The sequence below is a fragment of the Schistocerca cancellata genome, chromosome 3, assembly GCF_023864275.1.
Source record: "Schistocerca cancellata isolate TAMUIC-IGC-003103 chromosome 3, iqSchCanc2.1, whole genome shotgun sequence".
Classification (NCBI taxonomy): domain Eukaryota; kingdom Metazoa; phylum Arthropoda; class Insecta; order Orthoptera; family Acrididae; genus Schistocerca; species Schistocerca cancellata.
Genome location: NC_064628.1, coordinates 230,533,767 through 230,548,412, shown reverse-complemented (window position 1 = coordinate 230,548,412; position 14,646 = coordinate 230,533,767). Strand labels below are relative to the sequence as shown.

The following is a 14,646-nucleotide window of genomic DNA, read 5'->3' as shown; positions in this document are numbered from 1 at the left end:
GAAAACTTAATTTGTGCAGAAGCCTTGCTGTTTTAGTTAAATGCACATGGAATAGAACAGAGGTAATGAAAACAGTTCTCAGTTCAGAAAATGGGTTTAAATCGGACCTGAGGCAAAGTACTCAGTTGATGGAATGTAGTAGGACTACTACCCAGCCCCCTGGTACATTATAGAACTCCCAACAGAGGAGGATGTCTGCAAAAGCCAACACAGAACCTGCAAATGTTAACTATGATACATCTTTATTCTCTGCTGAGGTGGTGCAAAAAGCAAGCAGTCAGACCATGTGTAGCATGAAACAAACTGCAGTACGGATGTCCTCTAGGGCAAGAAAGCTACCAAAGAGAACCAACAATTTTTTATGGTTAGCTCCAGTGAATCTGCATCACCAGCACCTGGATCCAGCACCAACAAGGAGTTAGCAGCATGTGTGAGTAAGCCAACTCCAAGTAACAGAAGACTTCACAAGGCAAGTTCACAAACTGATGTACAATTGCAGAACAATTTAGACCTACCATCATGTAACAATAAATCCCTTTTATTCATGCATATAAATATCATGTCTTTAAGAAATAAAATTGATGACTTGAGTATTCTTTTAGGAAAGAACAAAACCACCATACTATGTGTTAATGAACATTGGCTAAGTGAAGGTCAGTTGGATTTGTATGTACCACCGGGATTTGATTTAGTTACAGGATTCTGTAGAGAAACACAACAGTGTGGTGGAGTTTCAATTTATATTAGTAGTGATCTAGATTTGAAATATAGTGTCTTTAACATTGCTGAATACTGTATAGAAAATGTGCTTGAAGTTTCTGCAATATACTTCCAACACTAAAACTCATAATAGTGTCAATATACCATACTCCAGGTAGTGACAGTGAATTATTTACACAGGTCGTAGAAAAAATGATCTTACACTTTGAAAAGTTAAGCAAATATAGATTATTAATATTTGGAGACATAAACATTGATATAAGGCTAAAGACATCAAAACAGCTTTATCTACAGAATATGTTAAGATCACATGATCTATATTGCATTAATAACAATCCAACAAGGCAGTTATCCTGTCTTGATAATGTTATCACCAATGTTGAAAAAGATCTGTATGAGCTAGGGTTGTTCAGTACTTATTTTCTTTCAGACCATGAGGGGATATGGTTAAAATTAAAAATCAATAAACCTATATCTAACTGCCCCAAAGCAAAGCATATCAGGCTACTGTATGATCAAAATATTGACAACTACAGGACACAGTTGCATATGGTTTGATGGAATGACATCCTACTTGATAGTGAAAGTGTTGAGGATGCATTTACAGTTTTTATCAATATACTCGCAGACATTTTTAAGACCTATTGTCCAAAAGTTCTGAAAAGAAATACGGCAACAACCAGAAAACATGACTATACACCCAAGTGGTTCACACCCACTCTGCAGAGGCTTAGAGCATTGCTTATGATTTATTATGATAAATATAAAAATCATGATGCAGACAAAGCTAGTTATATTAAGTTAAAGACCAAATACAAATCAGAAATCAGGTTAGCAAAGTGTGAGACAAATGACAATTACATTAATAATTCTGACAACAAATGTAAAGCTGCATGGAATGTTGTAAAGACTGAACTGGGGAGAAGTAAGAACTGTAAAAGTGATGACTGTAATGTGAATATCACACCAGATGAATTCAATGCCTATTTTGTTAATGCTTGTGACATAAGTTCCTCTGCTGCAGCTGAGTCAAATAATAAACATCAACAGGACCTAAAGGAAGCTGTATCTTTCCTACAACATTTGGAACACATTTATCCTGCATGTGAATGGAAAGAGGTCCAGTTAAATGATATCATGAGATCAATTGCAAAATTAAGAAGTTCAAGAGCAGAAGACATTTATGGTCTTTCTAATTTTGTAATTAAAAAAATAGGAGATATAATAGCATTTCCACTCTGTGTACTTGTAAATTGGATTTTTACTAGTGGTTGTTTCCCATCATGTTTAAAAATGACAGTGGTCACACCACTACACAAAAAAGGAGACAAGTCATGCCCAAGTAATTATCGACCAATTTCTCTTATACTCATTCTATTGAAAGTAATAGAGCATTGCATGCAACTCCTAATCCTTAAGCATCTATCTGCCAACAACCTCCTTAGTGATTCTCAATTTGGATTCAGACCTATGTTATCAACTGTGAAGGCAGTGGAAAATATTATTTCTTTCACTTTGTCTGCATTTGAATCCAAACTTTCTGTAAATGCCACACTTGTCGATCTAAGTAAAACTTTCGATTCTGTCAACCACAGAATTCCATTAAATAAGCTCTGCTCATATGGTTTTGAAGGCAAAGTACTATCTCTGATTACGTCTTATCTGAGTGAGAGAAAACAAATAGTACATTTTAACAGAAACATATCACACACACTGGGTGTAATACGAGGTGTGCCACAAGGGTCCATGCTTGGACCCTTGCTTTTCATAATTTTTGTAAATGATTTGTCTAATATATGCAGACTATATGCATACTGTATGCAAACGACACCACCTTTCTTACAGTAGATAGGGCCTTGGACATACTCAAGCACAAAAGAGCAGAACAGCTCAGAATATCCAGTGTATGGTTCGGAGCAAATGAATTACAAATTAACCACTCTAAAACTGCAAACATTATATTCAGCTTATGTAACAATGACAACTGTAGTTCCTCAGTTAAGCTTCTTGGCATTCATCTGGACCCAAAATTAACCTGGGAAACTCACACCAATTATGTATGCAAAAAGTTATCCCGACTCACCTATCTGCTAACTAAGCTCAGGACTTGTGTGACGGACAAGCTACTGCTAAATGCCTATTATGCCTTTTTTCATAGCCACCTCACGTATGCAGTACTGTTATTGGGCAATGCCTCTGGGGCAAAAAGAATTTTTCTTTGGCAGAAAAAGGCCATTAGGTCTATTGCTGGAGTGAGAAACCATGTACCATGTAGAGACTATTTCAAGGAGTTAAAAATACTGACACTTACATCACTGTTTATTCTCAATTGCTTAGTGCACATAAAGGAAAACCAAGAAAGCTATAAACTGCGCGAGTCTGTACATAGTCATTACACACATCAAAGGCAGATGATGGACATCCCAGTTACTAGGCTTAAACAAACCCAAAACAGTTACACGTACACAGGGATACAATTATTTAACATGCTACCACCTACAGCACACAGTGTATCACTGAATGTCTTCAAAAATATTACAAAAATGTGGCTTGGACAAAAAGCATTCTAGACAATAGAAGAATTTAAAGTATGTAATAAAAATGATCTAATCTATTAAAACCGCTGTATGACATGACCACCATACTACATGAGCACTTCTAAAAATGTTATTGTATCATGCGGTTGTGCTTTATTTACATAATGTATTTTTACTCAATAGTTAACTGCTGTATGACATGACCACCCTATTACATAAGTTCTTCTGAAAATGTTATTGTACCATGCTGTTGTGCTTTATTTACATAATGCATTTTCCCCAATGGTTAACATGTATTAAGCCTGTCTCATTTATATTTGTTAAAATGTTTTTTCTTAGCATGTATATTGTGTTACACATACACTATCTCCTTTTGTCATTCTGCACGACACATTTATGTTTAATGACTACTAAACATGTGCAGTATAAAACATATTTACTCATTCAGAATGTTAAAAATGTACAACTTATTTTGTAATTATATAATGTATGTAAAATGACAACATCAATTGCATGAAAAATGCTTAAAGATGGATCAATAAATCAATCGATCAAATTCAGCAAGGCTACAAAGACACATAATTACTGTTTTATGGTAAATATATTGATAATACAGCAACTCACTAGGTGAATCAAATGTTTCTCAACATTTCAGAATATACATCATATAATATCATTGTACAGCCATATGCTATACACTAATGTACATATGGTACACATCACTGATTAATTGCACTAATAAAGTTAACTGCTGGAACAGTTGTATTTTTTGGACTATAACTCCACTTGCAGTAAGTTAAGTATGAAAATAACATATGGTAGATTGATTTGCATTGAGATTACTGCTGTGAAACATCTGTTGGATACAGAAAGTGAAGAGCTTTGTCCAGGAAGGCACTTGAACAGTCTTCAAAGATGAAATATTTTTATATTGTACGTATGTTTAAAAAACTATTTTCCTAGAATCCTTTGCTGCATTTATATAACCATACTGCAAGTAATACATTTCATTGGAACTTTTATATGCAAGTAAATACAGTACTTAAGTATTTTCAGCACACATGCTGATATTCTAAAAAATGTAAGGTTCAATATTTGAAAGTTACAGAATATAGCATTCTTGAACTTTGTAGACAGCAGTAACCCAGAAACCAAGAGAAAATCCTGGGATCAGTATTGCCTCATCCAGACTTATGTTGAGTGGAATTACTGGTGGCAGGGTTCTGTCTTTATTGAGCTGAAGTGTCTTTCCATTAAGCAAAACTGACCTGGAAAAGAAAATTGTAAACTGTTTATCTTTATTGCAGGTCACAGAAGAAAAGTATTATATCACAGAATTACAAACAAATAACTCAGCAGCAGTGTTTAGAGATAAATTAAAAGAAAGAAAGCTGGGAAGAGATTTATAAAGCAGACAATGTCATTCTTTAAACATATGCTCACAATACGATTCTTGTTTTCCTATGGAACAACAAGGGCAAAATAAAATAAATGCTGGGACATGAGATGGATAGCTCTTGAGATTAAAGCATTCTGTGTTAAGTAGACAGAGCCCTGTCTAGCTCAGAGGACAACCTGCAGTCAAGAGCATTGTAAAATGCTCAAGTCTGTTATTAAAAAAGCAAAACACTTGCATTATGGGCAATAAATAATTCATCCCAGAGCATAAAGCAAAAATAATTTGTAACAGTTTAAACAAGAGCCTACTGCCGGCCGCAGTGGCCAAGTGGTTCTAGGCGCTTCAGTCCGGAACTGTGCGACTGCTACGGTCACGAGTTCGAATCCTGCCTTGGGCATGGATGTGTGTGATGTCCTTAGGTTAGTTAGGTTTAAGTAGTTCTAAGTTCTAGGGGACTGATGACCTGAGATGTTAAGTCCCATAGTGCTCAGAGCCATTTGAACCAAGAATCTATTAAAACAGGAATGTAAATAATATCGCGTCTGCAAAAAAACAGCTGTGGTAGAAAAGATGACACAATGAAATTCTTAGTCATCAAATTCAACGATTACATCACAGTAGCAGCAAATGATGTACCCATTAATAAACAACTAAATGCAGATGGATTAGATTCACTCTTAAGATAGTACTGGATGAGGCATAAAAGATGGATGTAAAAAAAAAAAGAGAGAATGTAATAACTTGTGCTTAAAAAAATTTTATTTACCGGATAATACTCAAATGATGTTGCTGTTTTACAAAATTAATGCTTGAAAACAACATCTTCCAGGTGACAGCTGTTTTCAGTGATGCACTTCTCAAACCACTCTCGGAAGTTGGCTTCCACTCCCTTCAAAACTGTTGTGTCAACTTGAACGCCTTCAGTTCTTAAAGTGTACATGGTTTTTGCTCATATACACATGAACTGAGGTAACTCCACAAATAGTAATTGCAAATGGACAGATCTGGGGAATGAGGAGGGCAATTAATGTCACCAAACCGGGAAATGACACAACCACAAAAACAGTCCAAATAGCTTCCATTGACATTCTTGCTGTGTGAGCAACCCTATTGAAACCAAACTGACCAGACAGGAATATGCTTTCTTCTTAGTTCAGGTAGGAAGAATTCAGTGATCATCTGTCTATAAGTTCTGAGGATACAGTTACAGTGTTCACATTATCGTCTTGGAAAAAGTGTGGACCAATAACATCTGTACCGGTTACAGTACACCAGTCACCTTGGGACTACGTTATGGTCTCTCATGCATTAGTTTTGGATTTTCAATGGCCCAGTAACAACAGTTCTGTTGATTTACCATGCTGTTCAAATGAAAACAAGCTTCCTCACTCATAAACAAAATAATGTGTCATTTTGCTCAAGTACGGCCTCCATTTCTCAAGCAAAATTTAGCCTCTTTACCTAATTACTAGGGTTAAATTGTTGCACAATGGCCATTTTGCAAGGATGAAATACTATATCAATATGCAAAATACACCTTACGGAATGATTACTGAGGTGCAGATCAGCAGAATGTCTCCGGTTAGGACTACATAGTATGGCTAGCTGAACTCTTTCAACATTTTCTGCAGTGCATACTGAGCAAGGAGCTGGCGGTTTTCTACTCATCACTGCTGCTCGTAAACAAAATGATTCAGCCCAACGTAAAATGGCGTTTCAAGTTGGAACATTATCATGTCTTGCATGACTGAAATGCTGATGAAACTCATGCTACATTGCAGAGACTCATTATTACACACAAAACTATCGTAAGCAAACACATGACCTCATCTAAACAAAATGGCAGGAGCTACCAAACATGTGACAACCTGTTCCCCCACTCTTACTACCTGAGCCTGAATACTATCTGTTCTAAAAATGTCCAACCTTTCTGCCTCGCTCTGCATTCATTTCCTCATCCAGGGATCCGATTACAACATAGGGTTTGTCATCATAATATAATGAAATCAAATAAATATATCAACATATATTCTATAGTACTGTTTTCACAAGGATAGGACATACAATGTATTTTCCAGTAATGGTTGGTTGGTTTTGGGGAAGGAGACCAGACAGCGTGGTCATCGGTCCCATCGGATTAGGGAAGAATGGGGAAGGAAGTCGGCCGTGCCCTTTCAGAGGAACCATCCCGGCATTTGCCTGGGGTGATTTAGGGAAATCACGGAAAACCAAAATCAGGATGGCCGTACGCGGGGTTGAACCATTGTCCTCCCGAATGCGAGTCCAGTGTCTAACCACTGCCACCTCGCTCGGTTTTCCAGTAATGTATTTGTTGCTAAACTTGTATGTGGATAGTACATAGGTTAAATAAAAATAATGTGCAGTAAGTTTCTTTGAAGAAAAAGATGCAATATCATTTAAATGTTGATTTTAATCTGTGAATCAGATTCAGTTTGTTATATTACAATAAACTCTTTTTGAACTTACATATAACTAAACTCAATGACTTCACCACAACTGTAAGTGGCAGTGATTAAATGAAGGACTTGAGCCACTGCGTTGTCCATGGTGAAAGGTAATGTCTGAAATATGGTATTCTCTACACACTCTTGACACTGTGTATTGTGGAATATCAAATTCCCTAATTATTTATGAAATGGGATGTCCCACACATCTAGTTAAAAGTCTTCATTCCCATTGTGTGGCCATAATCACATCAAACCTTCTCATGTGAATCACCTTAGTGCAAATGACAGTTCTGCCAATGCACTGTCCTTTTATACCTTGTGTGCATGATACAACCACCATTGGAATATGTGCATATCACTAACCCATGACTTTTGTCACCTCAGTGTATATTCTATTACAAGTGCCAAAACAGCAGAAAACAGAGTTAAGCTATCAAAAGATGGCACTCATGTCTGACACCAACAGTGATGTTCAAAGACTGAATCCTACACAAACTTTCTGTTCTCTGTTAGTGGCTTGGCATGCATTTCCGTGAACCACTGTCGCATTTGTGTGAACCAATAACAACTCAAGTAGCTCTATGGTTTGTTTGCAACATTATGGCATTGCTTAAGTAATTGTTATGGATAAATAATACACAATATGGCAAACTGGAAAAGAAAACTGCACCAAGACTGAGGAAGATAGGAGAAGGCAGTGACCAAAGTAAAATGAAGAAACTATACAGTGAAGGAAAGGAAAATATTCAAAAAGACAATATTGTCATTCCCACTGAAGACGTTCCCTAACACCAGGTAGGCCTTGGCTGTCTTTTTAATATTTGTTATGTGTTATTGAATCAATATAAGTAATGTTCATGTTTATTACTGAATTTAGTTAGTGATGAGAATTTCGTATTGACAAAAATCATAATTTTGATTATGTGATTAACTACTTGCATGGAATCACTTACTTATTGACAAAAACCAAGGTATGTTGAAGTAATAATATTATTATATATACTTTTTGCTGGTTTCAGGTTGCCTGTAAACATAAATTGAAATGCAAATTGCTTTCACATGACCAGAAACTTAAGTTTTTTAATGATTCTTACTAGCTACAAAATACAGTGAAGCAAAATTTCTATGCGGTGTCTCACATAAATGTTTGCAAGATGAAGAGGTGGTGATCAAACACAAATAATGATACTAATGAAACTGCTGATCTGTCTACTGACTAAGGTGCTGAACAGCTGGTAATACCAAAGATAAATGAAGTAAATGTGTGCTGCACATTGCCTGATGGGGTAGGAGATGTGATACAAGTAAGCAAAGGAAAATTTTTGAGGTTCGCGGTTTGACAAAATGAAGCGTTCAGACATTTACACAGTTGAAGGAGAGTGATGAGATTGTCAATGAAGAAAGTCGAGGAAATAAGACAACACACAAGCAATATACAGAATAACGTGAAAAGCTGGTCGCTGATCATATTAGCATCACACCAAGGCAAGAAAGCCACTATTCCATGGAAAAATCAGCTGACAAAGAATACTTATGGGAAGACTTGACTGTTTTTCATGTATTTGAGGACTTTCAAATTCAACATGAAGACACTAAAATCACTTACAGTTTACACACTAAAGTCTTTATTGAAGCATGATCACAATAATAAAAACAATAAACTGCAACTAGAGTTGCCTCACTAAAACACAAAAGAAGCTGATTAGTTCATGAAAGCTGATACAACCAAGAGTCAAGGGCCTGTTTCTGGAGTTTGTGCACCTGGATTTACAGAAAGTGTTTTCTCTTCCTTCATTGAGGTACAGTGAATGTACTATGTAACGTACATATCAAATTACAGTTTTTGCATTCATGTTGATAACAATCAAACTGGTCACATGTTTCTGTGGCATGAGGTCTTTTGTGGCAGGGATGGAATGAAATTGATTCCCGTGTGCACAAAGTGTTGACATCAAAACTTGCTTGTAAAAAGAAACTCATAATGTGGAGCGATAACTGCTGTGGGCAGAACAAAATTACGATGATGATGTTTCTGTGAATTTATCTAACAGCAAAGGGTCACTTTATGGAAATAGGGCACTAGTTTTTGATGAAAGAACACTTACGTCTTGCAATTATGATTTTGCTCACATAGAGAAATGAAAAAGAATGTGTGTGAAGTTCCAAAAGATTTAGTTCATCTCGTTACTGAAGCTGCATCCACAGCACAGTATCTTAATGACTGTTATGCAAGAAACAGATTTATGTGGCTAGGTCAGCTGCTGAAAAATATAATGTGTATATTTCAAAACCACAGTGTATCAGATGCACAGCTGAATGGCTAAGAATACTGCAAGTTTGGTCAACTCTTAATGTAATTGAAGAGCACAAGGAAATTTACATCTTGATAAGGAATGTAAATACTTATGATCTCCAACAGGTGCAGGACTTTGTGAGTGTGAAAATGGGAATCATTGCACTTGTATCATTGGAGTTGGTAGAACACTTGCCTGCGAAAGGCATAGGACCCAAGTTCAAGTCTCAATCCGGCACACAGTTTTAATTGCCAGGGAGTTTCATATCAGTGCACACTATGCTGCAGAGTGAAAATCTCATTCTGGAAACATCCCCCAGGTTGTGGCTAAGCTAAGAAGAGCTTCTATGAAGTTTGGAAGGTAGGAGACAAGGTATTGGCAGAATTGAAGCTGTGGGGATGGGCCGTGAGTCGTGCTTGGGTGGCTCAGTTGGTAGAGCACTTGCCCGCGAAAGGCAAATGTCCTGAGTTCGAGTCTCAGTCTGGCACACAGTTTTAATCTGCCAGGAAGTTTCATATCAGTGCACACTCCACTGCACTGCAGAGTGAAAATCTCATTCTTGCATTCTGGAAACATCCCCCAGGCTTGCAAGGTTCGCAGAAGAGCTTCTGTGAAGTTGGAAAGGTAGGAGACGAGGCACTGCAAGAATTAAAGCTGTGGGGATGGGTCGTGAGTCGTGCTTGGGTAGCTCAGTTGGTAGAGCACTTGCCCGCGAAAGCCAAATGTCCCGAGTTCGAGTCTCAGTCTGGCACACAGTTTTAATCTGCCAGGAAGTTTCATATCACACTCTGCTGCAGAGTGAAAATCTCATTCTGGGATACAGAACAATACATTTTTTTCTGATTTTGTATCATTTTGTTCATAAACTTACCTATTCAGAGCAAAAGCACATATGATAGAACCTGTACAGTTTTCGTGATTGTGTACCATTTCCCAACTTATATACTGCTTTTGTGTAACCGATATAAACATTTTGTTGATTATCTATAAATCACTGTTTTGGCACTTGACCCATTATTTGCCAATATACCACAATTGATGTTAACATATTAGAAACTTTCAAACATCAACTGCAGCAGATTAATTGAACCCCACTGTATACAGAAAGAAATTTTAATACTAAATTTAACCTATCTGCAGATGAATTCAAGTCTCTATATGAAGCAGTATTTCATTAGAAAACTTTAAAAATTAATCCACAGGCTATCAAAATGAAACCCTGGTTTACAAAAGGAATAAACATTATATTCATATTACAGCTCCAACAACAAAATAAAAACCAATAAGGGTTTTATTAGAAGAGAGCATGGAAAGAAAAATGAAAAGGGATTCAACACAGAAATGAGACACAGCTGCAAGTGTCTTCAATAATTGCTTTCTAACAGCTGCTGAGAAAACTGGCTGTAAGGGCTCAGTCAAAAAGGGCTAAGGATTTCTGAAAGGAACTGGATTGTGCAAAATAAGGAAATGCATGTAGCCCCTTTCATAGTCAGTAAGGTGGAAAGGCTCATCACTAAAATGCAAAACAAAAATTCATTTGTCTACAGTAATATCTCCACAATGGTGCATCAAAATTACCATAATGCTGTTTATTTAATACTTTGTCATATATTTTATGAATCCCTTCAAAAAGGTTACATCCCAGACTGACTTCGTAAGCTGCCGCTTCATTTCAACTATCTCCTCATTCTTTATCCCTTCTGCTATGACACTAAACACTTATTCGAATGTGCTAAACTAATGTATATAGTCTTAATGTCCTTAACCATTACTATTATTAATGCCAATTATCACCACCACCACCCACCACCACCACCACCACCACTATTATTACTACTATCCTGTGATTTTTTTGTAATATCTTTGGTACGTGCTGTTCCTGGTGCTCAAGATAAATAAATAAATAAATAAATAAATAAATAATCAAGAGGGGGGATAAAAGTGCTGCTTCAAACTACCGCCCTGTTCTGCTTTTAACATGTTTCTCCACAGTTCTGGAGAAACTTATGCATAAGAGAATTTTTGAACTTTTGAACATGCACTTAGGCATGTTTGGAAACTGAATTGAAGACTGGATTGAGTTGTTACATTTTATGATCTTACCAACCATGAAATTATCCTTACCAAGACAGTCTTTTATGGCTTACATGACACAGTAAGAATATGGCTTAGATTGTAACTAACTGACAGAAAACTGAGAGTACCATAGAGATGGTACAATAGCTTCATATGACTGGGTAATGCTAAGTATAAGAGTGCTACAAGGTCCTATATTGGGCCCCTTGCTCTTTCTTATTTTTATGAATGATCTACCACTATGTACAAAAGCTACAAGCACATTTACTTTCTTTGAAGATGATACATCTGTCATATTTGAAAATACATCAGACAACCATTTTTCAACATCTGCCAACTATGTTTTCTCTTATCTTAAAAAATGCTTCAGTTGCAATAGCCTCACTTTAACCTTTTTCACCTTTGTTTTCTGTCCGAATTCTAAATGGGGTTAAAAGAAGTCATTCATGCAGAAATCTTTCCAAAAACATAAAACATTATTGTAGTGTAGTTACCAAGTCTCTTAGCAAAAGTAATAAGAAATAGAGAGAATGCCGCCATTAAAGTATTGCATTAGCAGCTGTAGGCTGGTAGCTGGTGTGTGGTGATGTGGGTCAGAATAGCTTGCACATAGGAGGATTGAGAGACTAGGATAGCTGCATTCAACACGAAACTGCACCACACAGTGCTAATGACTGTGACAGGCAGGCTGATGTCATCACACTGGGCAAGTCTCTTGTTATGGGGGATGTGACTAGGTGCTGGACTTTAGTAAAACAGATATGCTTCTTAGTGACATAAATATATCTGAATTTTTTTTAGGCAGCGGCACTTCTTGCTGTCGGAGTCCAGCAACACCACCACAATGTCAGGGCCATGCTGGACAGCAAGACGAATGAGCATCACCAGCAGCAGCTTTGGGTTCAGGAACAGGATGCACATGTATCTGCCACAACTAAGCTTCTAATGGGGCTGCCTACATGCCACCTGCCACCTGCACCTGTGGCCACCAGCTCACTAGCTTTGTGCTCCCTCTCTGGAAGTTAGTACCACAGTGTCAGCCATCATCCAACTCCTGCCACAGAGCAGTGAATAAAATCCCGCACATAGCAGGCTCCACACACCGCCGTAGTAACTGCCAGTGGAGGTGAGGAGCCATCCCGGGAGCCTTCCTGACAGAGCAGTAACAAGCTGCTGACATAATGACAGTGGCCTACTGGTCATCTGTGGGCCTGCCATCAGCACTGCACGATGCCTAAGCAGCGTCCTCTCTCTAGAGGAGAGGGAGGGAAGGGGAGGTTGCAGCCTTATATCAGTGCGACTGTGGTTAGCCACATGAGGTGTGTTTTGCCTAACCGAGCTGTGACAAAGCATCTGCCAAGACTTGAGTAAAAACCTTCTCTATTGTCAGCAGCATTCCACTGGGCCATCACCATCGCCACTCACCTCTGTGAGTGCAATACCATTCTTCAGAGTAGTGTCAGAATGGTCATCTCCTACCCCTTTGGAGTGGTGCCAGAAGAGGGATTTTGGAGTCTGTCACCAGCAGTTTGCTGACAGCAGAGGAAACATCACCTACAGTATCTTCGTTGCTGGGTGAGTGCAGTCTTGTTTCGTTTTTGTTTGAGAGCGAGATAACAATAAATCAGTGAGTTTTGCCAGGGGCTGAGTTGCCCTTGTACATACAGCATGCGACAGGTCACCTCTGATGGTATTTTGAGGAAGCATAAATATAAGTGTTAGTTCATATGGGAAATACGGGTGTCATGAGTTATTGGGAGCTCCAATGTTAGGTGGGTCATGGAGCCCCTCAGGAACATAGCGGCTAGGGCGGGGAAGAAGTCCAATGTTCACTCGGTTCGGTGTGCTTTCTGGGGGGGGGGGGTCTTGTCTGGGATGTGGAAGAGGCTCTTCCAGCACCTATCGAATTTGCGGGGTGCAGCCAGCTGCAGATTGTCGCACATATCAGCACCAACGATGCCTGTCGTTGGTGTTCCGAGGAAATCCTTGGGTCCTTTCGATGGCTGGCTAAATTGGCGAAGGCGGCCTCTATCTCTCGAGGAGTGGAAGCCAAGTTGACAATCTGCAGCATTGTACCCAGGGTGGACCGGGGTCCTCTGGTTTGGAATTGAGTGGAGAATCTAAACCAGAGGATACATCGACTCTGAAACAAAAATGGTTGTAGATTCCTCGACCTACGTGATAGGGTGGAAGGTTGTAGGACGCCCCTTGATAGATCAGGAGTGCACTACACACAGGAAGCAGCTACATGGGTAGCACAGTATTTGTGGCGTGCACATGGTTTTTATTTTTTTTTTTAGATTAGGTCCCTCCCCACTGGAAACAAGCCATTGGCCTGAAAAATTACAATTTTATATCACTAATGTGGGTGTGCTTGTTAGTTCGCTTAAACAGGACATTCCAAAGGATTTAAATATGCTTAATCTCATGTTAGTAAATTGTCGAAGTGTCTGTAGCAAGGTCCCCGAGTTACTCTCCGAAATAAACAGTAGCAATGCCAATATTGTATTAGGTACCGAAAGCTGGTTGAAACCAGACATAAAAAGCAGTGAAATTTTGAACTCAGATTGGACAATGTTTAGGAAGGATAGGACTGATGCTATGGGAGGTGGTGTGTTCATTGCAGTTAAAAGCTGTTTAAATGCAGTTGAGATCAATACTGGGCTGGAGTGTGAAATAGTCTGGATAAAGCTGTCAATCAGACAAGGATTGACCATTGTATTAGAATGTTTTTATAGACCGCCAGCATTTGCAACAAACATCGCAGAATGTTTCAGGGAAAGTCTTGAGTACATAGGAAATAAATATCTAAATTATCCATTAGTTATAGGCGGAGACTAATCTGGCATCCATTGACTGGGAAAATTACACGTTTATCACAGGGGACAGAAGCAAAGATTCGTGTGAAGTTATTCTAGGGGCGCTCTCAACTTGCAACCTCGAGCAATTGGTTAGAAAACCAACTCGAGATGAGAACATATTAGATATCTTGACGACAAACAGACCTTTTTTTTTTAGGGCGCAAAACTGCTATGGTCATTAGTGCCCGGTCCATGACTTAGGAAACAGTAAAAAACCCAAAATGGAAACCAGCAGCAATGGGAACGAAAGTCATAAAATTGGAGAAACTAAAAGCAGAAGGAAGGCTTAAA

General features: G+C 38.3%; 1 protein-coding gene across 1 annotated transcript in view; it reads right to left on the bottom strand.

The window, feature by feature from the left end:
* Positions 1-3,839: 3,839 nt before the first annotated feature.
* The window catches only part of LOC126174862 (heparanase-like), a 331,149-nt gene continuing 320,342 nt past the window's right edge, over positions 3,840-14,646 (bottom strand). Inside the window, exon 8 of the mRNA XM_049921262.1 lies at positions 3,840-4,525. Coding sequence (XP_049777219.1) covers positions 4,360-4,525 — 166 coding nt within the window. The 3' untranslated portion in view covers positions 3,840-4,359. The remainder of the gene's footprint in view (positions 4,526-14,646) is intronic.